We start from the raw sequence: 25548 nt of genomic DNA, 5'->3' as shown, positions 1-25548 counted from the left end.
ATACAGTTTGCACCAATTTACATTCCCACCAACAGTGTATAAGGCTTCCCTTTTCTCTACCTCCTCGTCAACATTTGTTTTTTGTAACTTTTTGATGATAGCCATTCTGACAGCTGTAAGGTGATACCTCTTTGTGGTTTTGGTTTGCATTTCCCTGATGATTAGCAATGTTGAGCATCTTTTCATTTGCCTGTTGGCCATCTGTATTTTCTCTTTGGTAAAATGTCTATTCAGTTCTTCTGCCCATTATTTATTTATTTATTTATTTTTAATGTTGAGTTGCATGAGCTGTTTACATATGTTGGGTATGAATCCTTCATTGGGTCATATGATTCGCAAATATTTTCTCCCATTCAGTAGGTTGTCTTTTCGTTTTGTCAATGGTTTCCTTTGCTGTGCAAAAGCTTTTTAGTTAGGCTCCATTTGTTTAATTTTGCTTTTATTTCCTTTATTTTAGGAGAAGGATCCAAAAAATAACTGCTGTGATTTATGTCAGAGTGCTCTATGTTTTCTTGTAGGAGTTTTAAGGTTTTTGGACTTACATTTAGGCCTTTAATCCATCTGGAGTTTATTTTTGTATATGGTGTTAGAGAACATCCTAATTTCATTCTTTTGCATGTAGCTGTCCAGTTTTCCCAGCACCACTTACTGAAGAGACTGTCTTTTCCCCATTGTATATTCTTGGCTCCTTTGTCATAGATTAATTGACCATAAGTTCGTGGGTTTACTTCTGGGCTTTCTATCCTGTTCCCTTGATCTATTGTCTGTTTTTGTGCCAGTACCATACTGTTTTGATTACTGTAGCTTTGTAGTATAGTCTGAAGTCAGGGAGCTTGATTCCTCCAGCTCTGTTGTTGTCAAGATTGTTTTGGCTATTCGGGGTCTTTTGTGTTTCCATAATAAATTCTAAAATTATTTGTTCTAGTTCTGTGAAAAATGCTATTGGTATTTTGATAGGAATTGTACTGAATCTGTAGAGTGCCTTGGCTAACATGGTCATTTTAACAATACTGATTCTTCCAATCCAAGAACACCGTGTATCTTTCTGTTTGTATCATCTTCAATTTCATTCAACAGTCTTTAGTTTTTGGAGTACAGTTCTTTTGCCTCCTTCGTTAGGTTTATTTGTAGATATTTAGTTCTTTTTGATGCAATAGTAAACAGATTGTTTCCTTCTCTTTCTGACAGTTCATTGTGAACGTATAGAAATGCAAGAGATCTCTCCGTATGTTAATTTTGTATCCTGCAACTTTACCGAATTCATTGATGAGCTCTAATAGTTTTCTGGTGGCATCTTTAGGATTTTCTATCTATAGCACCATGTCAGCTGCACAAAGTGAGTTTTACTTCTTCCTTTCCAATTTGGATTCCTTTTTCTTTTTTTTCTCTGATTGTTATGGCTAGAACTTCCTAAAAACTATGTTGAATAAAAGTGGTAAGAATGGGCATTCCTGCCTTGTTCCTGATCTTGGAGGAAATGCTTTCAGCTTATCACTGTTGAGCATGATGTTAGCTGTGGGACTGTCATATACGGCCTTTATTATGTTTAAGTGTGGTCCCTCTATCTTCATTTTCTGGAGAGTTTTTTTTATCATAAGAGATGTTGAATTTTATCAAAAGCTTTTTCTGCATCTATTGAGATGATCATATGGTTTGTTTTTCCTTTTTTTTTTTTTTTTTTTTTTTTTGCGGTACGCAGGCCTCTCACCACTGCGGATCACAGGCTCCGGACGTGCAGGCCCAGCGGCCACGGCCCACGGGCCCAGCTGCTCCGTGGCATGCGGGACCCTCCCAGACCGGGTCATGAACCTGGGCCCCCCGCATCGGCAGGCGGACCCCCAACCACTGCGCCACCAGGGAAGCCCCCGATCATATGGTTTTTATTCTCCAATTTGTTAATACTGTGTATCACACTGACTGATCTGTGGATATTGAAAAATCCTTGCATACCTGGGATAAATCCCACTTGATCATGGTGTATGATTCTTTTAATGTACTGTTAGACTTGGTTTGCTAGTATTTTGTTGAGAATTTTGGCATCTATGTTCATCAGTGATACTGGCCTGTAATTTTCTTTTTTCGTGATATCTTTGTCTTTGGAGGACAAACTAGGAAATTATAATTCTACAAAAATAACTCAAGAGATAATTACCTATAAAAATCAAGGTGCTACGAGGCACCTCAAATAAATTATAGAGTCAGAAGATATTTGCAATCTTTAAGTACCTAAAACGGTGGGTTGACTAACTTAATACTCCATGTGCAATCTCCTTCTCTCTTGCTTAAATTAAGAGCAGGTTAAGGGGACAAAGAAAACAAAAAAACAAGATTTCTCAGACTTACTTGCATTTGGGGGATAGGGAGAAGGCAGTGAATGCATGGTGCATGTGACACAATCCCGGGACAGATATAAGTAGACATTTGTACCTTTGTGCTTCTGAGAATGTTTTTGCTTTTCTGAACAAAAGAGACTTATTAGGCTCTCATCATCCTGATGAAGTAAAGCTTGGATGTTAATAAGAGCCCAAGAAAAGGCCCAAGGACTCTTACAAAGTAGGCAGTCAGATCAAGAAAAACATGATTAAAGACAGGAACCTAAAAAGTTGTCATCCATAACAGGTGAATTATTTGTTGACTTGCTTTTGGCTTGGGGTGACTGGCAGGGAGGGGAAATGGATATTCTTTAAAAAAAAAATTCTTACTGCTCTCATACAGGTTTGAGGCAGGAAATCATACTATCTATGTGCCCCCCCACAAAATTAATCATAAATTTTATTTTAATTGGCCTCAGGTTGATAATGCTTTCAGGCATCTTACAGAAACAAATGCAAATCCTCTTTGAAAGAAAGCACTTTAAATCCAGACCTAAAATAATTCCCACAGATAAAGTTCCAATGAAAATGTGCCCACAATTAGAAATCACAAAGTTCCGGCAGGAAAAAAAAAATTCATCGTGAGTTAGAAAAAAACTACAGGAGTAGCACAGTAAAGATTTCATTTGTTGTCATTACCTCACACAAAATGTGAAAAAGTACATTTTATAGGTAAAATTAAATAGAAAGGTATCAAAAGAATGACTAAAACAAGAGATTATCAAAAATTACCAAGATTAACAAAACGGAACTTGTAGTAGTAAGTATATATATATATATATATATATATATATATATATATATATATATATAAAATACATATACAAAACAGAAATTAGAAATACAATATACTTGGTCAAGAGCAAACTGGACACATGGAAAGAATTAGAGAAATGGAGATAGACTTGAAGAAATTATCATGCATCTAACTGGAGTTCCAAAATGATAGAGAAGAGGGAATACAAGACATGCAACATTCAACGAGATAGGCGCTAAGCACTTCCCACAATCAATGAAATACACAAATCTCAGATCCAGGAAGCCCAACATAACCCAAGCAGATCAAATGAAAAGAAATCTATACCATTCAGCAGAACACTGCAGAAAAAGAGTTTCTTAAAAACAGCTAGGGAGAAAAGGCAGAATATCTGCATAGTTTAACCATTAGATCAGTAATTGCCCCCTCAAAAACAACAGGGGAAATCCAGAAGACATAAAATAATAGTTTCCAGGTACTGAGAGAAAATAAATGTCAACCTAGAATGATATACCCGGGGAAGTATCTTTGTAAAGTCTACACCTTTAGGAAGAAAAGGAAACAAGATGAAGGAAGGCCTGAGAAGCATGAAGAAATGTTGAACAAAGAAAATGATAAACACGTGGGTAATTATAAACCAACAATGACTATATAAAACAATAATAATTAATGTAACTTGTGGAACTGAAGATAAAATGATAGAACTAGAATATGAACAATGACAGCACTTAGGTCAACTGGAGTTAGGTAGATTGAAATTAAAGTATTTTAAGTTTGTCATATGGTATGTAAAAAAGGTATACCATTCAGTCTAGTTGACAAACAGAAACCACACTAGATATTTTGAACAAAGGGAATTTAACACAGGGAACTGGTTACATCATACATATTCAGGTATTTTGCAAAGGACTTGAGAAAAAAATTCCTTTTCTCAAAGGGCTTAGCGTCAGGTACAACCTCTATGTACCTATATAAATGGGTATGTGTGTCTATTCATGCAACAGTGTATGTGTGCATATATGAACATTTTCAAATATACTGAAAAGATGAAAGAATGGTATAGTGAGCACCCATAAACCCACCACCTAGATTTGCCAATCTACACACACACACACACACACACACACACACACACACACACACACGTGTAGAAAGATAAAAAAAGAGAGCAAACATAAATGGTATGAAGAAAGATGGGAAAATTAGATTTGGGAGGAACAATTTCAATCAGAAATTGAAGTTATTAGCAGAGGCCAGATTATATGAAGGGCATCTCTGTAATGCTATAAATTTGTACTGTATTCTGTAGGGAATGGAGAGCCACTGAAAGGTTTAAAGCAAGAAAGTAACAGGATCAATTCTGAATACTAAGTAAAAAATATTGGTAGTAGTGTTTAGGTTGGATTAGAGAAATACTTAACTTGCAGGCTTTAGCAGTAAGGATGGAGAAGAGATACAGATTTGAGACCTATGTCAGAGGTAGAATCTATAGGGCTTGGTGACTTCACTTACACTGGACAGTGAAAGTAAAAAGAAAGACAGACATCTACAGTAAAAGTCAGATTTTAGTTACAGATTATAGGGGTCATGCCATTAACAGGACAGAAATCAAAAGGGAAAGATTTAGAGGCAGTGTCCCAGGAAGGAAGAGTTCAACTTTAAACATGGTAAGAGGCAAAGCCAACAGGATAATAATACCTATATTCAGGCAATATCCATAAGGTTATAAGGCTGTAAATTATGAGATGAAGCCCAGAAAATCCATTTTGGTTTGAAATACCACTTTGAAAGTCAGCAGAAAATACAACGTGGTTAAAATCTCCTCAGGGATGAGATTTTCCAAGGCTAGAATGATGAGTAAAAACTGAATTTGTTAGTAGTTTTCCCAACAATGTGTAGAGCAACAGATATGCTGTTTCTGGTATTTTCTATTTTCTCTAAATCCACAACTGAGCAGTTGGCTTCCAAAATGAGTTAAGAGTTCTAGAAAACAGGAGCAGTCCCAATCCTTAGAAGGCTCCTAAATAAGGTTTAGCCTTAAACTGGTTACTTCATTCTCGTGGAGGTTAGTAACGTAATTGACCTTGAATCTTTACTTCCTAGCCCCAGGAAAGCTTCCTCAGATTTTACTTACATCCAGAGGTTTCATGTTCAGAATTAGAAAAGCTTAAACGCCTCATACTTGACCTTTCCTCAAGCTATTAAAACCCTTGTTCACAAAACACCATAGAAAGAGCATATACAGTCTCTATTCTCTGTTTTATGAACGAGAAAAACAAGGCCTGGAGGGGTTGCAAGTGATACACAAACACATAACTATGTAACGATCCAGCTGGGATAAGACCTTGGATTTTATAGAAACTTTGTTCTTTAGTTTATACCCAGCTGATTCCCAATGCTCAATATTCATAAAGTGGTACCTGTACAGCCAGAATGTTTATGGAACAAGGCTATTTATTTCTTTCATTCACAAAAAAATAAGAGGAAATATAACTGAAGTAAATCTAGCCAAATCTAAATTAATAAAGGTAGTAGTATGCTGACGCACTATCTTACTATTTAACTATCTCCACAAACGTCCATTTATAAGTCTCGTAGTTACTGTTCACTGGTCAACATTTTGGTTTTCACTTAGTACTTATAAACAGATATTTTAAAAAAAAGCTGTTCCAGATTCTTGACATGTGTTACAATTATATTAAATGTTTATATTTCCCCCAAAATCCATCTTTCTTGTTTAAACAGATATGCTTACCTTATATAGTCATCTGGAAACTGCTCAGATTATAATAAATGCTCACTAATTATTAATGGATTCTTAAATCAGTTATTTTGTGTACTCAGGATGACCTATGTCAGATGTCACCAACTGAACTAATTTTGCTGAAATATTTTATAACTAACACAACCTTTGGTTAAGCTTTCTTAGTATTTTACAAAAATAGCACGGATAAGATTATGGGTTGTAGTGTTTTTATTTAAGGTAAAATAAGCAACGTAGGCATTAAAATTTCAGAACTGCCTATATATGTTACATTATATCTTAAAAAAATTTATTTTATTGAAGTATAGTTGATTTACAGTGTTGTGCCTAAAACTGGCTTTTTATATAATGAAGATTTTTCTTTTCTTTTTTATTGGAGTATAACTGCTTTACAATGTTGTGTTAGTTTCTGCTGTACAATGAAGTGAATCAGCTATATGTATATCTATATTCCCTCCCTCTTGGACCTCCCTGCCACTGCTCCCCCTCCCCCAGCCCACCCATCTAGGTTATCACACAGCACCAAGCTGAGTGCCCTGTGCTATACAGGTTTCCACTACCTAACTATTCTACACATGGTAGTGTATATATGTCAATCCTAATCTCCCAATTTGTCCCACACTCCCCTTACCCCACCCCCCGTGTCCACGTGTCTGTTCTCTACGTCTACATCTCTATTCCCGCCCTGCAAATACGTTCATCTGTACCATTTTGCTAGATTCCACAAATATGCATTAATATACGATATTTGTTTTTCTCTTTCTGGCTTACTTCACTCTGTATGACAGATTCTAGGTCCATCCACATCTCTACAAATGACCCAGTTTCGTTCCTTTTCACGGTTGAGTAATATTCCATTGTATATATGTACCACATCTTCTTTATCCATTCATCTGTCAATGGACATTTAGGTTGCTTCCGTGTCATGGCTATTGTAAATAGTGCTGCAATGAACATTGGGGTACATGTGTCCTTTTGAATTATGGTTTTCTTGGGGTATATGCCCAGTAGTGGGATTGCTGGGTCATATGGTAGTTCTATTTTTAGTTTTTTAAGGAACCTCCATACTGTTTCTCCATAGTGGCTGTATCAATTACATTCCCACCAGCAGTGCAAGAGGGTTCCCTTTCCTCCACACCCTCTCCAGCATTTATTGTTTGTAGCTTTTTTGATGATGGCCATTCTGACCGGTGTGAGGTGATACCTTGTTGTAGTTTTGATTTGCATTGCTCTAATAATTAGTGATGTTGAGCATATTTTCATGTGCCTCTTGGCCATCTCTATGTCTTCTTTGGTGAAATATCTGTTTAGGTCTTTTGCCCATTTTTTAATTGGGTTGTTTGTTTTTTTGATATTGAGCTCCATGAGCTGTTTGTATATTTGGGAGATTAATCCTTTGTCAGTTGTTTGGTTTGCAAATATTTTCTCCCATTCTGAGGGTTGTCTTTTTGTTTTGTTTATGGTTTCCTTTGCTATGCAAAAGCTTTCAAGTTTAATTAGGTCCCATTTGTTTATTTTTGTTTTTAGTTCCATTACTCTAGGAGGTGGGTCAAAAAAGATCTTGCTGTGGTTTATGTCAAAGAGTGTTTTACTCTAAGAGTTTTACAGTGTCTGGTCTTACATTTAGGTCTTTAATCCATTTTGGGTTTATTTTTGTGTATGGTGTTAGGGAGTGTTCTAATTTCATTCTTTACATGTAGCTGTCCAATTTTCCCAGCACCACTTATTGAAGAGGCTGTCTTTTCTCCATTGTATGTTCTTGCCTCCTCTGTCATAAATTAGGTGACCATATATGTGGGGGTTAATCTACAGATTCAATGCAATCCCTACCAAACTACCAATGGCATTCTTCACAGAATCAGAAAAAATTTTACAATTTGTATGGAAACACAAAAGACCCCGAATAGCCAAAGCAATCTTGAGAAAGAAAAACGGAGTTGGAGGAATCAGGTTCCCCAAATTCAAACTATAATACAAAGCTACAGTAATCAAGACAGTATGGTACTGGTACAAAAACAGAAATACAGATCAATGCTACATTACATCCTAATGTTTAAAAACTGCAAATTGCATATCTCTGGTAGGAAAGACTTCTTCATTCTGTACATAACTCTGTACCTAGGCCATGCGCAGTTCTTTCATAAATTCTCCTTAAGATGGTGCTACTTTATTTTTCTTCTTTCCTCCTCCTGATTACAATAATATATATCATCAACCACTATACACCTGTTAGACTGGTTAAAAAGTACATTAACAATACCAAGTGCTGGAGGAGATGTGGAACAACTGAAACTCTCATATGTTGCTGGTGAGAATGAAAAATAATATAGCCACTCTGGAAAACATTTTGGCAGTTCCTTATAATGTTAAACATATTCTAACATATGACTTAGGAATCACACTCCTAAGTGTTTACCATGGTGAACTGAAAACATGTTCACACAACAACCTGTTAATGGGTAGTTACAGCAGCTTTACTGATAACTGCCAAAAACTGGAAAACAACCCTAATGTTCTTGGTGAAGGAATGGATAAGTAAATTGTGGTACATCTATAGAGTGGACTACCACTCAGCAATAAAAAATAATAAACTATTGATAAATGCAACAACCTGGATGAATCTCAAAAAGCAATATGTTGAGTGAAAGAAGTCAGTCTCAAAAGGTTATAAACTTTATGATTCCATTTATATGTTATTCTTGAAAAGCAAACTATAAGTGACAGAGAACAGACCAGTGGTTGACAGGGGATATGGAATAGGAAGAGGGTGTGACCACAAAGGGATAGTACTGCTCCTTTTCCTGATTGTGGTGGTGTTTAGATGAACCTATATGTATATTAAAATTCATGGAATGATGTACCCAAAAAGAATCAATTTTACTGTGTATTAACTTAAAAAATATATATACCAAAGGATTCAAGTATTAGGTGTCTAGGAATCATTTAATTTCATGATTTTAAAGATGAGAAAACAAACCCAGGGGCATTAAAAGTGCCTTGTTAATTAACGATCACAGTTACCTACTTAACAGCAATCCTTTACTTAAGAGTACACAACTTGTGCTTCTCTGGTGGCGCAGTGGTTGAGAGTCCGCCTGCCGATGCAGGGGACATGGGTTTGTGCCCCGGTCCGGGGAGATCCCACATGCCGTGGAGCAGCTGGGCCCCTGAGCCATGGCCGCTGAGCCTGCGCGTCCGGAGCCTGTGCTCCACAACGGCAGAGGCCACAACAGTGAGAGGCCCGCATACCGCAAAAAAAAAAAAAAAAGAGTACACAACTTAATACAAAATGTGCTTACCTCAAAATGAGAAATTCAATCAGAAATAAGGAATATGTAGAAACTGCATAATAAACCAGGCCACACAGATTTTAATAAATATAAAATTCAACTATAATTTCTATGCTACATTTAGGTGGATAGGCCAATAATAAAAAGAAATTTAAATTCTCACTTCTACTCATTCAAGAAGGACTTCATAAACTACATTTTAGTCATTAAGAAGACTCCCTCAATACAGATATATCTCTGGGATTTAGAAGAATTTCCAAGGTTAATTCCAAAAAATTCCAGGGAATTCCCTGGCAGTCCATTAGTTATGACTCTATGCTTCTACTGCAGGAGGTACGGGTTCGATCCCTGGTCAGGAAACTTAGATCCCACGTGCTGTGTGGTGCAGCCAAAACAAACAAAAACAAAACAAAAAAACCACACACAAAATTCCAATGCTAAATCAATATTTTCTTTCTGAACACTATATATTAAAGAAAATATTCATTACCTCAAAAGGTAAAAATCAATCTAAGCTTGGTGGGGTCTGAGAAAATGGAAATGGGAAGAGGTACAAGAGAATGAAGTAAGATAAAAACAGAGGGAATTACACTACACAAATTATTAGTTATACCTAATAAAATACGAGAAATATTCTTGTCCTCTTCTTTAGGGATGATATATGAGTCCAATGATTCAGAAAATTAGTTCTTTCTTAAATATTTCCTTTCAGAGTCTCAGGTATCAACTAAGGCTTAGATTACTAATCCACTTTACAGAGCTCCAATAACTTTTTTCACAAGGTGCATTCAGCCTCATTTTATAATATGTTTATAATTTCCATGTGGGAATAATAATAATACTCTATGAGACTATTCTTGAAGTATATGGAAGGTGAACAGGAAGCTTAGAGTATCATGGGCATGAAGAGAACATCAAACAGTCCCAAATGATCTGATCTTGACATTATAATAAGCAACATTTCAGAGAGTTTTATAGCTAAAAGTCTTAAAGTTCATTTGATAAAAGTCCTTATTTTACAAATTAGAACCTAATGGTTAACAGAGTTAATTATTGCAGAAGTGAGTTAAGAACAGGCCTCCTAACTGCTTACATGGTAATCATATATACAATGCAAATTTAAATTCTGTCCCTCTTTCCTTGAATCATTCATTCTGCTTACATACCCACAAGACAACAGGAATTAGCCGAATACTTCTGCACAGTTATTAATCTACATACTTTAGAGAACTGAAAGCAAAATGCTAGGCCCTTGACCCTTTATGTCAGATCTAATCAAATTAAATGATTTTGCCTACTTTAGTACACAATGTAAAACATAAAATTTCATGGCAATGTGACCTAAAATTAACATTGAACTACCTTTAACCCTCTGTGTTGTTGTTCATTTTAATGCAGTCAAATAAGTAGTATGAGAACACAAACAAACAAACCAAAAAACAACTTATTACCAAGATGTGTGAATATGCCATTTGCAAAGAGAACTGTTTTTTTAATATATTCAAACTGTAACCAGCTTGTCAAGTTCATTCCAAACAAACTGAAGTGTTAAGAAGTCACAGTAGAGAGTTATATTTCATATAACATTTGCCCTGCAGTTATCTGATAAGTCAATAACAGCAAAGAAAGTTTCTGGAATTATTTCTCCTAAAATTTTATTTAAGGCTTTATTCCCTAAGTATTAAATATTTAAAGTACCATGATAAATTACGCTTTGGTATTAATTACAAAAACTAATACAAGGTTTCTATTTGTTGGGATTTTTTTTTTTGAGATATAATACTCTCAACTAAATACCTACTATACTCCAGGCTTTATGATAAACCTTGAAAATAAATGAATGAAAACATGGGCCTGTCCTCAAGGATCATACAATTTAGTAAGTGATATAAAAATGTACAGAAATAAATTGTAATACAACAATGAGTGGACAAAGTAGAATAGAGAAGATAATCAGAGAAAGTCAAGGAAGGTTTCATAGAGATATCCAAATTGGATTTTGAGGTAGAAAAGGAATTTGATAGTAGGACTAAAAGGTCATTTCTTTATAGGAAACTCTAGGAAAGACAAATCTAATCTAAAGTGATAGAAGGCAGACCAGTGGTTACCTAAAGCCAGGGATGGGGATTGTAGATTGATTGCAAGTATGTATACAAGAGAACTGAAGTGATGGTCAGGATCCCTAGTTGTAGTAATGGTTACCTGGGTATATACATTTGTTAAAACTCATCAAATCATATACTTAAAATATGTGCATTTTATCATATGTAATTTACATACTTCAGTAAAGTTAATTTTTTACAAGGGACTAGGGAAACCAAATGGGCTACTCTTTGGGTGGCAAAAACACTTCTATATTCCAATTACAAGGTAGTTATTGGTATTCCGTGATTATCAAAAATGTTTTCTCTAAACTGAGTTTAAAGCTCCAGCACAGTTTCTTATTTTAGACCTCTCCTAAACAAGTAATGGGCAAAGAATGTAGAGCTCGGCAGAGTTCCAACAGAATAGGCTATATCTAAGTTTATATGATATTGCTGAAGAAAAAGCATTTCATAATACAAATTTCCATTTATAATGTAATTAATGAATTTGTGGGTAAGAAAATACTAGATTGAAGAGTTCTTTAGCTAGTTTTGTAATTCTGGGCAAATTAATTCACATCTTTGGGATTATTTCAGCTATAAAATAAGAAGGCTGGTTTCTTTACGATTTCTTTCACTTCTAAGAATTAATTATTCTTACAAGATTGAAATCTCTACATAGACAGTCTCCAATTGAAACCCCTCAGGTAAGTCCCAGATGTTGAAAGTAATGCATTAAAACAAGCTCTATAAGTACACTGAATATCAGAAGCATTGTACACAACTTTTAAGATTAGAAATTTGTGGTTCTTGGTCAGATTTATGTACTTCCTTAAGCAAATTTAATTTTACTTATATCTGTTTTTTCTTGGCTAATCATACAGGTTCTTCTAAAATTTCTGTGGTGCTAGATACATCATTCTACGTATACCACTCCTTATCTTTGCAAATGAAGAAATTAAGGATTTAGACATTAAATAACTAGCTCAAAATACCCTCTTTGCAAAGACAAAACTATTAGATCAAATGTGTCTTATACGATTTGTTAAGTAAAAATGTTTAGAAAGAATGTATATATGAATGGATGGACATTGATACAAATACAGAATTTTTTTTCTGGAAGGACATAACAACAAAAACAAAAAGAACATTACAAAAAACCTTAGTAATGCTACCTTTAGGGAGTGGGCCTAGAGTGGATAGAGGTCATTTTTCTATTTTTACTTTCTGTACCATTGAAAAATTTCCAACATGAACATCTGTTAATTCTACTGCTTAAAAATTATGCTCTTAGGTTGGACTTATAGGTTTTATTTTCCTTTCATTTTCTATACTGGAGAAAAAAAAAAAGTAACGTGTGGCTTTTTAAATTTTCTTCTTTTTTAAACAAAATGCCTGGTAGTGTAGTTGTTAATTCAGTTGCTTAGAGCTCAAAGAACAAAGGTCATAGGTTTGATTAACTATACTTGCAAAAAATAAAAATATCCCTCGGTCATAGAATGCATTTTTAACTTTAAAAAGTCATCTGGCAAACTCGTGCTGCTGACCTCAAGGATGAATCAGGTAAGAGCATGTGGTTGACTCAATACAAAACATAAATACTGGAAAATAACTTTAAGTAATGTCTTAGTGACAGAGGGTAAGAGAGTAGACAGAGAATTACTCATCTCTAAGTAAACGTTTTAATTTTCATATTCATCAACTCACTGCACCTTCTGAATAGAATATAAATAAGACCTTAACTGTAGGAGAAAATACAGTCCCTGTACTTTCAAAAAAGTTAAAGACTATACATGTCACAAATCTTATTATTTTTAAAATAATACATTTCTTATTAGTATACTATATAAACATCAAATAAAATACCTGTAACATCTTCTGGATCTGATACAACAATATGTGCATTTAGTTCCTGTAGCTTGTGATGCAATTCGTCTAATTTTTTATTTGATTTTTTCAAAATGTTGTCCACATAAGCCAAACTTTTTTTATCTGTTGTGACTTTCCTCAGATTTTCAGCTCCTTCTTTGATTTTCAGTTCTTTTCTTATTTCTCTCTTAATTCGATCCTTGATATCATCCAATTTCTGTTGCACCATTGTATCTGAAAAGTCTAATTTTTGAACAGCACTCACATTCTCAGAAAAGGGAAGACTTCGGGAATCTCCCTACAGAAAAAAAATAAACACACAAATGTGGGAGTTTAGGAAAGTTAGCTGCTCAGTAAAATAGGCCATATAAGAATACAACTGTACTTAAAGCAATTCTTCAAAAACTCTGCCCACTCACTAAATAACATTACCTGATAATTTTATATTAAAATAAACACATCTATACACAAAGACAACTTTGGGCTGTATAAACAGACAATGAATTTTTGATATTCCATGAACCCAAGTTAGATTCCAAAACCTACACTGTGAATCTTGAGCAAGTTATTTAACCTTTCAAATGCTCAATCTAATCGTGTAAAATCTAAATAATAATATTAGGCACTTTTCAGAGATGTGGTAATTCAAAATATTGTATGTGAAGCTCCAAATATAATTCTTGGCCCACTATAGTCACTTAATAAGTGAAGATTATTATTAAATTCCATAGGTGAGATAAAATTCTATTTTATCTTCTATAAGAAACCTCTTAAAAATAAACTAATATTGGCAAAAATAAAATAAAATTATATCCTTATAACTACTTTTTAGTTAAGCAATTAAATGCATTAGGGCTTGGGAAGACTAATTTCAGAATTTTATTCATATATTTCATGACTATCTATCCCAATTGATAATTTGGTTGACTGACTACATAAACATCACTACTAAAAAATGTCTAAATTATGTCCTACTGACAGAAGCTAAGAGAGTACACAGTATCAGTTATTCAACTTAAAATGAAAATCAAATCAGGTAAGTACATCTAATCTACATTTAAAACAGGCAAAGTTATGTTCTGGCTATTTGTATATCATTCACTATTTTAAACTCCATTACTACAATACTATTGGTTTTTACATTTTTAATTTCTGAAACACAAGAAACTAGAGTTAACTTTTGCCTTTGGGAAGAGGAATCGGGCTTGTGAAGGACACAGAAAAGAGATTTATATTTCACTGTGCACCCTTTATGTATCTTTTGAACCACAGACCTAAGTAATTAAAAGATTTTTTTTAACTTCTTTGGGAATTCATCACACCCATAAAATAAGTTCTATTTAAATACTTGGTGCAAATACTCTTTACGTCTAATTCTTCACCTCTGAAAAACATGTATTTTGCAAAACAGTGAGACAATGGATGGGAAGATACAGGATTTAGTCTTGGCATTGGTACCAATTTACCTGGTGCCAACAGGCATACTATGCAAAAAATGAAGTAGTTGATGTATAAATTTGTTCTTAACCTTTTTAGGGCCAACAACCCCTTTGAAATTGACAAAAAAAGAGTAGAACAAAGAAAATTCATGTTTGTATGTACTATTGTATATACTATTTCCAGGTACCATAGATCTTAGATTCAAAATTCCTGAAACTGGTGATCTACACCTATTGGCCTTAAATTTCTGATTCTTAGCTATACGAACATAGAATGATCTCCTATCTGGGCCAAAATAATGTTGAGGCTTTTCACTATTTATAATGGATTATAAGTCATATCAATCCATTTACTCAGTTTCCAAAGTTTATAAATCCACCTTTGTCTGGTTATCAAAAACATATGACTATTGTCAAAAGATAAAATCCCAAATTTCTATTGTCTACCTTCAGGTAAAGGGAACGGAGGCAAACAATTCTTAAATGAGAAAGCTTAAGCTAAATGCATTCCTCTAGATAATTTTATTTCTATCTTTATAAACTTAGAAAATACTACATGAATTGCTTTCACAAATCTGTACTTTAATATTAGGTACTAAGCCAGAACGTTAAGTGTCTCTAATTTTTTCTTTATGATGCATAGGCTAAAAGAAATACCTAACAATTCCATTTATTAAGTAGTACAGTCCAAATAACTTAATCAATACTTATAACAACTTAGTAGCTGTTTGAAATAATACAAATTGAAAGAAAATTACATTTGTATTTCATTCTTTAATAGCCACAGTTACTTATTAATGGGATATATGTCTGCTATTGGGTACTTCACAATTTCTCAAAACTTGAAATCAGTTGCACATTCCCACCTTCATCCTATACGGCCAGTACAAAGGGGTTGTAGAATATCCTTAATATTGAAACTTTACTGACTCTAGTTAGTCCACATGGTATCCAACAAATGGTGTCACTGTGTTTCCCTGAAATTTTTAAAATATACTGCAGCATCCTGAGAGCTTGCTGAGGCACTCCAGAGAGCCTTGTTGCAGAGTTTGAAAATCATGGTACTAATATTTAAAGGCTGTTAAAAACAAAACAAACAAAAACAACAACCAAAAAACACTGTTTTCCTTGGCTACTGCAACTTCCACTTTCCAACTTGCTCCCTAAATGCCGATCATATCAAATTACAGAAATTTACTGCCAGAGACAATCTCTTTTGGCTCAGCTACTATGCATGCTGCACCTTTGGGATGCATCATTTTCCCTTCTTTCTTCAACTATCTCTTCCTAGTCTTTCTTTTCTTAGTTAACTTTTACTTTGTTTCAAAGTTTACCATAATTTTTTCCCCAGGAAAGAATTTCCTGCCTATGCCCTCTCTTAGAATTTAGATTAAATGCCTCTCTCCTGTGTGCTCTGATAATGTGGATTTTATTTAAACAAGTATTCCTTTCCTTATCTGACAACTCCAAAGACCGTGAGCAATTTGAGGGCAGAGCTTATGCCTGGCAGAGTGGTTCTGTTTTATTTTCTTAATGATTTGATTACATTATTTAATATTCTTATTTCAGAATTCAGGAAAGTCTATCACTGCTAAGGAAGTCATGCTTTCCTCTTTCTGGTAAAGAGAACTCATACTCCAGGAAGCTCTAAGGCAAAACTGATATTCAATCATAGCAACTATACTGGCTAAAATTAGATATTAGATATAAATCATATGTGGTTAGCATGTTTGCTTCCTCTTCCTAAAAGGCCTGAATTTCTAGTAACCATATTTTTACTCCCATCTTTTGTTGTGACATGACTCAAATACCTTTTGGAAAGGAGCACGAGATACATACACCATAATCAATAACTTAAGATAAACTATGCCCCCTGACAGCAGATAGAAAAGGTTACAGTACTTTCTATTACTCTTTTCCTAAAAATTTTAGTTGCAATAAACTGTGAAAGTTATTGGAAAATATAATTTTCTTGCATTTGGAACAACTGAAATGAGATATTCCATCTACTAAATTATGTCTCTACCCTTAAAAAAAAAGAGCAATTATATCATAAATGGAATCAGTACTAGGCAATGTAATAATATTCTTGACACAGTAAAATAAATCAGCCTCAGGGAAAAAAAAATAGCTATTTAAGCACTGAAAATCTTCAGTGATAATCTCTGTCTCAGTAGGTTCTCTTAGAGGCAGTAGTAACATTATAGTAATTTATGTTTATAAGCTTTACCCTTTCATCCACCATTCAACTCTTTGTACTCTATAATAAAGTTCACACCGCCCCCAAAAGTAAACAGTAGATACCTTTTCTCATGTTTTCAAAACCAAGCAAAGTTAGATCCAACCTCTAATCACAAACTCCCTTTTAAATTCATTAATATGCTCAGAAAGAGATAAAAAAAGGAAAAAAACACAAAAGTAATCCTAAACATAAAACTAAACTCCTGGTAGTATTCATGATTCTCTACCAATCATATATACATAAAAGAAACCCCGTTAATTCTCAAACCTTTTATCACTGAAATCAACAAGCTTAGTTAGCCACTCCATTCTAGTCAAATTAATCTAACACTTTGCTGTTATATTCTCTTACCCATCCATGTCTTTCTTTCTTATACCCTATTCCTTTCACTATCAATCGAAATCCACCATCATGTTTAAAAATATTTCAACTCTTTCATGATTAATCCTACCTATTTTTAATGTATTTTATATCATCTATATCCTTAATGCAGCCTTTCAAATCAGATGGGCCAAATCCAAAAACAAGGAAACCATTAGTGAAATTAATACACTCAGGATTTATAGTAGTACCATCGAAATGATTTTTAGGTTAAGTAGATTTCGAGCAGCTAAATAAATAAAAGGAACAGAGACTTCAATGAGTAAGAAACAAAGAGTAAAAATTAGATGGAGTTCAAAGGAACCAAAATAAATTAAAAACTCAGTGGACAGGTTAAATAGCAGATTAGACCAAGCTAATGAATTAGTATCCTGGCAGATAGATAACTTGAGGGAATTACTCTGAATTCATCATACAGCGATATGAGAAATTTAAAGGCATGTAAGACAGAATGAGAGGATCCAAGATCCTCGCAGTAAGAGCTCCAGAATAACAGAATAAAGACAATGGGGGAGAAGAGCTACATGAAGAGATAAATGGATGAGAATATTCCAGAGTTGAAGCATGATATATCCTTAGACTGGAAGGTCATACCAAGTTGCAAATAAGATAAATGAAAATAACGCAGCAACTACAAAGTAAATAGAGAGAAAAGGCATTTTTATCTACAAATGAATGATAATTAGATCAACAGAAAACTATAATAACAACAGAGGCTCCAAACTATCAAACTTCTACAGGATTTTCAGCCTTTATCTTCATATATTGCTAAGGCTTTCTCCAAAATTAAAAAAAAATTAAAAACCAGCTGCTTCAAAATGTTAACATTCTTGGGGAAATGACAGATGAACTAACCCAGTGCCCATGTTACACTTACATCATTCCCCTGCTTACTTTCCTGTGCATGTTCACTTCTATTGAAGAAAAAAAACTTGTGCCATGGCAGGAGAGACTGTACCATTTTTACCTCTTAAATTGACAAAGAGTTTTCTAATCATAATGTTGGTAAGAATCCAGGTGTAAGCTGTAAAACTTTATAAGTTGGAACTATATAACAAGAATCTTTAAAATAGTGATTCCCTTTGGCCCAGTAATTCTAATTCTAGAAATGTAAACTAATAAGATAATTAGGAATTATTAACTATATAGAATGGTAAATACAATAATTTTTAAAATAATATATGCTGGGCACAGACAGACTCCCTTACAAAACTTACAAGTAGCAGGGCTTTAAACCAACTTATAGAAAAGAGAAAGTTCAGGATATAAGTGTCATAACAAAAGAATTTCAAAGTCTAGGGAATAAGGAAAGGTTTCTTTTATTTATACTCTTTATTATTCCTCAGCAGTATGTCCAGCTCAATGTACTGCTACTATGTACACAGTTTTATTTCAAATTATGTTTAAAATAAGAATGGACAAAAAGAGACTGGGAGGAAAGAGATTAAAATATTAACAATAATTATCTCTGGGTAAAAAAATCTAAGATTTTCATTTTGTTCTTCCAAGTTTTCCATATTTTCTCAATTTTTCTTTTTAGCAATTAATATATACTGCCTGTATAATAGGAGGGAATTACATTTTTTAAAGACATCAAAAGTAACTTTCACTTTATTTCAATTTTGGTAAATGCAAAAGCTTATAATGATACTTTACACTCTACAGTATATTTGCTATTATTTAACTAGGTTATTTCGAGTCAATACAATTCCACTGCAAAGGATGAGACTACACATTCCACTCATTATAACTAGGCCATGTCATATGCCAGTCAAGTATTCCAAGTATGAAAATGTGTTAATATGTATTTGATAAATACAACTATTTTTATTTTATGAAATAACAAAATTCTGATCTGTAGAATAAAATATAAAATGACATTTTCTATTTACTACATTTCAACAAACTCACAGTGAAGTTAAGAAAAACACTAAAATAAGAACAGGATCAGATTCAAAGAACAAAATGAAGAAAAAAGTCTGTCACTTATGACCAAGTACTTCATTTAGGGAGAGACAGGAAAGGATGTTTACTTCTCACTGGCCAAGTTCCCAGAGAAGAAGTGAAAAAGCTGTTACTTTCTTTATATTATAGAAATATAAAGCAGTCTGACCTGATAGATGCCAAGAAATGTGAGAGCACCCATAAAAACTCAGTGGGTACAATGATTCATATACTGTTTAGCTAGAAGGAATTTCAAAGATCACGTAGTGTAACTCCCTTGATTTTAGTTTTGAGGAAAGCAGGTTCAAAGCAGCTATGCAACTTGCCTAAGGTCACAAAGAAAAGTCAGTGAACTGGCTGGGTTTAGCATACTAGTCTCCTGACTCCTAGTTTGGTGCTCTTTTACTCCAAACCACCTTCTTATCCATTTCCCTTTATTTGAACTACACCCTTACCTAACTGATTTGCATTAATTAAGGGATATTATGTGCCTTAGTTCAGGGGTACTGGCAGGACATATTTCCTCTAATTCTCTCATATCACCCTAATCCAACCTTCTGTGTCTAAGGGGAGAATGCTCTCACCAGAAAGCAAGAAACCAGTTCTTACACCAGCTCTCTGTCACTAGCTATGCAACCCAAGCATGTTATTCCATCTCTGTACCTGTTCACCCATCTGCAAAATTATGTTTGGTTCTCCCACCTTTTAGTTCCTTTAAAACTTCTTTATTCAAAATATTCACTGAATGCTAGGTAATGGAAATGACACAATCCTGCTTTCTTTCAGGTATTCAATTTACTAAAGAAGACAGACATGAAAACCAAACAAAATCTGAAGCAGTAAAGCTTTAAACAAATGTAGGCTATATTTTGTGTGTGTGTGTGTGTGTGTGTGTGTGTGTGTGTGTGTGTGTGTGTGTGTGTGTGTTTGTGTGTGTGTCTTAACAGAAAGCTCAGTTAGAATGTAGTATGATGGAAAGAACTAAGTATTTGGAGTCAGACTGGCCATGTATAAATTCTGATACTGCAACCATGCTAAAGCTTTAATTTCTTTTTTCTGTAAAATGGAATTATTACAACTACCTTGCCTGTATTATTTCTAAGTCTCATAATGGCTGTGCTAGGAATAAGAAGTATGCTTTCATAGCAATAGTATATTTCCTGGCACAAAGTACTGAGAGATAGTGCTGGGTGCCTACTTAATATTCAGCCTCCCCCTTTTCCTCACTAAGGAAATTTCCATTTTGGTAGATGCAACAAAGTGCTGAGATAAAATTCTCACTTCACCAGACTCCCTTGCAGCTAGAAGTAGTTACATGACAATTCCTGGCAAAGGGAAGCCCAGGATTTTGGAGAAAGCTTCCAATTTTCCCTTTCTTTTTGCCTAGAATGCAGACCCAAAGCCTAAAGGTGCAATAGGCAAATAGGACAGAACAAGGATGACAAAGCAGTGTGGAAGAGCCTAGGACCCCAATGGCTTTACTGAACTGCTACACAAGTCCTAGACTGCCTACTTTGGACTTCTTGTCTCAGACGAACTATAAATCCCTCTCTCACTAAGGATCATATAGGGCCTTGTAGGCCAGTATAAAGACTGGCTTTTATTCTGAATGAAATGGTGTAGGGCTTAGGGAGAGAAGTAATGTTGTATGACCTCCTGTGTTAACAGATTTGAGGGGGCAGGGAAAACTGCTATGAAGCTATGGTAGATTGTTACTAAATGGACTCAAATGAATCTTGCTTTCCTACATTCATATCATCATGTAGCCTCCTTCCACACTGACTCAAAGCTAGCCTTCTGACTTACTCTAATAGTGTAATGGAAGTGACATTCTGATGATGGGCAGGGAGCTTCAAGAAGAGGCCTCAAGAGGACTCATAGCTTCTGTCTTCCTTCTTGAAAACTCAACTACTATTTAAAGAAGTCCAGATTTTTCTGCTAGAGAGAGAGGACCCTGGAGGATGAGAGAGGCCATGTGGAGAGAGGCCATGTGGAAGAGAACCAAAGTACTCCAGCTGTCTCATCCATTCCAGCTAAGGCAACAGACCTGTGAGGAAGGCCAGAGTGGACATTTCCAGTCCAGTTCAGCCACCAGCTGAATGCAGCTGCGTAAGTGAGCACAGGCAAGACTAGCAGAAGAAACACCTCTTATACCCACAGAATTCTGAGATGAGTTTATTACACTACCAGAGACATAGGATACAGAGGCTACTGCAGCAATCCAGGCAAGATAGCTCTTAGAGCCATAATGATAGCTCTAAGCAGTCTCTTCAATTTTGATTATTAACTACTTTTTGTTGACTCTCAATAGATAAAGGGATGGGGGTGTTAATAACATTATCATTATGTTAAAAAAGAAAAAACAATTTTCCTTTTCTTTCCCACTTTATACCTCTCCATCCCAACATTTTGAGAAGATGTAGATAATCAGTAAGGACACAGGTTGAGCACCTAAATCCTTAATCTTTAAACAAGCTTAAAGCAAACATACCCTCATGCCCCTAAACTCATTAGTCATAGTGCCAACTAATTCATTTTTTGCTTAAGTTGGTTTGACTTAAGTTTTCCCTTACCACAAATAAGAGTCCCAAATAATATTGATAGATATAGCTCCCTGCTCTGAAACATGATTTTTTTTTTTTTTTTTTTTTTTTTTTCAGTACGCAGGCCTCTCACTGTTGTGGCCTCTCCCGTTGCAGAGCACAGGCTTCAGACGCACAGGCTCAGCGGCCATGGCTCACGGGCCCAGCCGCTCCGCGGCATGTGGGATCTTCCCAGACCGGGGCACAAACCCGTGTCCCCTGCATTGGCAGGCGGACTCTCAACCACTGCGCCACCAGGGAAGCCCTGAAACATGAAATTTTATCTCTGTAATTTAGTAATGATACCTGCAAATCCAGATCTATATATATAAAATTTTTTTCCAATATCAAGACCAATGTTCTCCTATAAGTGTTTGTGTTCTCTACCACTCTAATCTCGTTTTATACCACAGAACTGAATTTAGGGTCACATTTCCACCCTTGTTCCAAAGGATGCCACTAGTAATTTTTCATCTTATTTTGCATACTCTTCTCCCCTGAGCTTCTGGGAATTTTTTTAATATAAATTTATTTATTTTTGGCTGTGTTGGGTCTTCGTTGCTGTGAGTGGGCTTTCTCTAGTTGTGGTGAGCAGGGGCTACTCTTCTTTGCAGTGCGCGGGTTTTTCTTCGTTGCAGTGCGCGGGTTTCTCTTCATTGCAGTGCGAGGGCTTCTCCTCGCGGTGGCTTCTCTTGTCGTGGAGCATGGGCTCTAGGCGCGCTGGTTTCAGCAGTTGTGGCTCGCAGGCTCTAGAGCACAGGCTCAGTAGTTGTAGCACAGGGGCTTAGTTGCTCCGCGGCAGGTGGGATCTTTCCAGACCAGGGCTCGAACTCGTGTCCCCTACACTGGCGGGCAGACTCTTAACCACTGCGCCACTAGGGAAGCCCTGGGAAATATTTCTTATCTCACTCAAACCATGTGATTCTAGTGAGGTCTTCAATGCTCTTACATGGTCCTATAGATCTGTGGCCACAGTTGAATGATCTAAGGATGGACACCTCACTAAATTAAACCAGAGTTGTCCTACATCCTGGCCAAACATGATTGATCCATTCATCCTGCAAATATTTACTGAATACCTATTATATGTGCTAGATGCTGTACTCAACACTGGACATACAGTGGTTTAAAAAAACAAAAAAGACATCCATATCTACATTAAGCTAAACATGAGTTCATAATGATGCAGAAAAAGCATTTGACAAAATTCAATATGCATTCATAATTAGAAACGCTCAGTAAACTAGAAATAGAGACCTTCCTCAATCTGATGAAGAACATTTACAACAAACTTACCAACTACCATTATATGTAGTGCTGAACGACTAAATTCTTTCCCCTAAGATCAGGATCAAGACAAGGATGTCTACTCTCAGCACTTTTATCCAACACAGTACTGGGCATCCAAATCACTTCAGTAAGACAATAAAAGGCATACGGATTGAAAAGGAAGCGATAAAACTGTCCTGTCCCTATTAGAAGATAATATGGTCATCTACATAGAAAATCCCAAGAAATTTACCAGAAACTTCTAGAATAAAAGAGTTCAGTACTATCACAGGATACAAGAACACTCAAAAATCAATCATACTTCTGTGTACTGACAATGACCATGTGGACACCAAAGTCAAAAACACAATACCATCTAATAATTTTTGCTTAGACGCTCCTGTGAGATGATCCATAGTACGCATGCACATACCCTATCATATTGCTTATAACAACTTAGTTTGTCTTCCCTGCTTGACAATAAGACAAGCCCTCTCTAAGTACAGAGGCATTATCTGTCTTGTTCATTACTGTGTCCCCAGCATAGTATCTGGTACATCATAGGTAATTAATAAATATTTTTAAGGGAATTTAAAAAAAAGAATATGCTTCAAGTTTCCTAAGTAGAATAGCAATCCCCCATATCCAAACCCAAAACTCTACCCTCCCCCACCAAAAGCTCTATTTATAGAAAAAGTTTCAGGCAAAAAGAAAAGGAAGGTATTGAAACACACAAACAGCTGGAGTCAAAAATCAAGAAAATCCTCACATTTATAATATGGAAAGGGCTTTCAGACACAAGTCTTTGTTGTTTTCAATTAAGTCATATAAATTCAAGCACAAAAAAACTTATACAGCGAGTAAAATCTGAATTTTGTTAGTAACTGTTCTTTTAATGACTTAGGTTAATTTTCCTTTGTTACTTTTTTCCTTTATTTATTCAAATTCTTAGAACCTTTTAGGTTTAATTATCAAGTGACAGACATTAGAGCTATGAAAAACTAGTATAGTGTAATCACCATTCCACTGATCAATTTTACCAATTTTCCAGCAGTGGTTCTCAAAATCTTTTTGTTTATGTGGACTGGGGTGAAGGTGGTGGGAGGCGGGGCACAGATTACAGATCTACTCTGGGATCCAGATGGAAGCAATGGACTCTCAGAAAATTCTATGTGTGCAACACACACACACACACACACACACACACAGTGGCAGGAGGTTAAGGGGTTCACAGATCCCTAAGCCCATCCAAGCACACCAAGTTCAGAACCTATGTAGGTCTAGCCTTTTGTCAACCAGTTCCAGCTATTAGCTATTTCTTAGGAACCTAATATGCAAAAAAAACTTTTAAGGAAAATATACCATATTCGCAAAAAAGGCATACAATAAGACCTTGATTAACTGATTTCCCAGAATACCTCCTTTATATAAAATTAACCATGTTAAAAATTTAAACAACTTCAAAAATTATATTAAGCAGAGCTCCAGATGACCAGAGAAACAAATCCTTCTCAGTGCCTAGACTCTATTTGTTCTCACATTTCTGAAGGTAAAACAGTTGATCTTCGTTCTGAACCTCCCCCATTCCTGAGCTTCCCAGGAGATAAAACATACAAACCCTGTTTTGTGTCCACAGTCCTAACAGTATAAGAAATAATGATAATAGTTTCAAACACCTATTACTGACCATTATACTTTAACTGAAACTCTTAAAAACAAAGGGTAAAAAAAAAATTTTAAAGGGCTATTTACACATTATATTTTTCTTTCATCTCTAAATGTGAACCACAAGTCATTTCCCCTAGCCAGAGCTTCTGTTAGGGACTTTACCACCTCCTAGGATCATTTTGGAAATATTTGGAAATTCTGGCTGTGAAGATGACAATAGGTTAGAGACAGACGATAGGCAGGGAAGTGACCAGGCAGAGCCAGATACTATGAAATAGAAGGCCAAAAAACTCCAGTAAAATAATAACACCTACAAGCACATCAGAACAATCAAGATCAATCAAGATTTTGTCTCAAAGGAATATAAAATGATTAAATTAGTAAAATATAAAAATCTTTGTCACAGTATCTGACTTTTCTCATTTAGTCAATTATTACCATTATGACTAAAAACAGTCAAAAAGTGGGCAAAGGATAGTAGGATATCAAAATGAAGAAAATATGGGACAAAAATTAATTTTTATTTGTCATGCTTAATTTAGAACAGATCTATCACACAAAAACTCCAATGTGCTAAAGTGTTAAATATTTTTTAGAATGACTAAGCATAAATGAAATAGATAACATGTAGCATATCTACTTCAAGCACAGTGTTAAGAATTTGGGAGCTTAAGAATAAAGAGATATTAAGAGAAAAAAGACTACAAAGGAAAAGCCCAGAGATGCTCTTGTTTGAAAGTATACAATAAAAGGCAACCAAACTAAGACTATAAACAGATAGATAGATAGACGGACAGACAAATATGGAGAGAAAAAGGGAGGGAGGGAGGGAGGGAAAAAGGGAAGGAGGGAATCAGACTGGGGCTCTCATTAAATGTTTTATTTCA

At 35.1% G+C, this 25548-nt stretch overlaps 1 protein-coding gene and 1 long non-coding RNA gene across 4 annotated transcripts in view; one reads left to right on the top strand and one right to left on the bottom strand.

Moving 5' to 3' along the window:
• The window catches only part of PKN2 (protein kinase N2), a 172180-nt gene that overhangs the window by 119906 nt on the left and 26726 nt on the right, over positions 1 to 25548 (bottom strand). For all 3 annotated transcript variants that reach the window (XM_032624482.1, XM_032624491.1, XM_032624474.1), the window contains exon 2: positions 13134 to 13434. In XM_032624482.1, coding sequence (XP_032480373.1) covers positions 13134 to 13434 — 301 coding nt within the window. The remainder of the gene's footprint in view (positions 1 to 13133; positions 13435 to 25548) is intronic.
• On the top strand, positions 9248 to 25491 carry LOC116749771. The gene is made up of 3 exons (XR_004348693.1): positions 9248 to 9560; positions 18506 to 18510; positions 25471 to 25491. It is a non-coding gene; the product is annotated as an uncharacterized LOC116749771 (long non-coding RNA).

The sequence above is a fragment of the Phocoena sinus genome, chromosome 1, assembly GCF_008692025.1.
Source record: "Phocoena sinus isolate mPhoSin1 chromosome 1, mPhoSin1.pri, whole genome shotgun sequence".
Classification (NCBI taxonomy): Eukaryota; Metazoa; Chordata; class Mammalia; order Artiodactyla; family Phocoenidae; genus Phocoena; species Phocoena sinus.
This window is presented reverse-complemented; position numbering and strand designations above follow the sequence as displayed.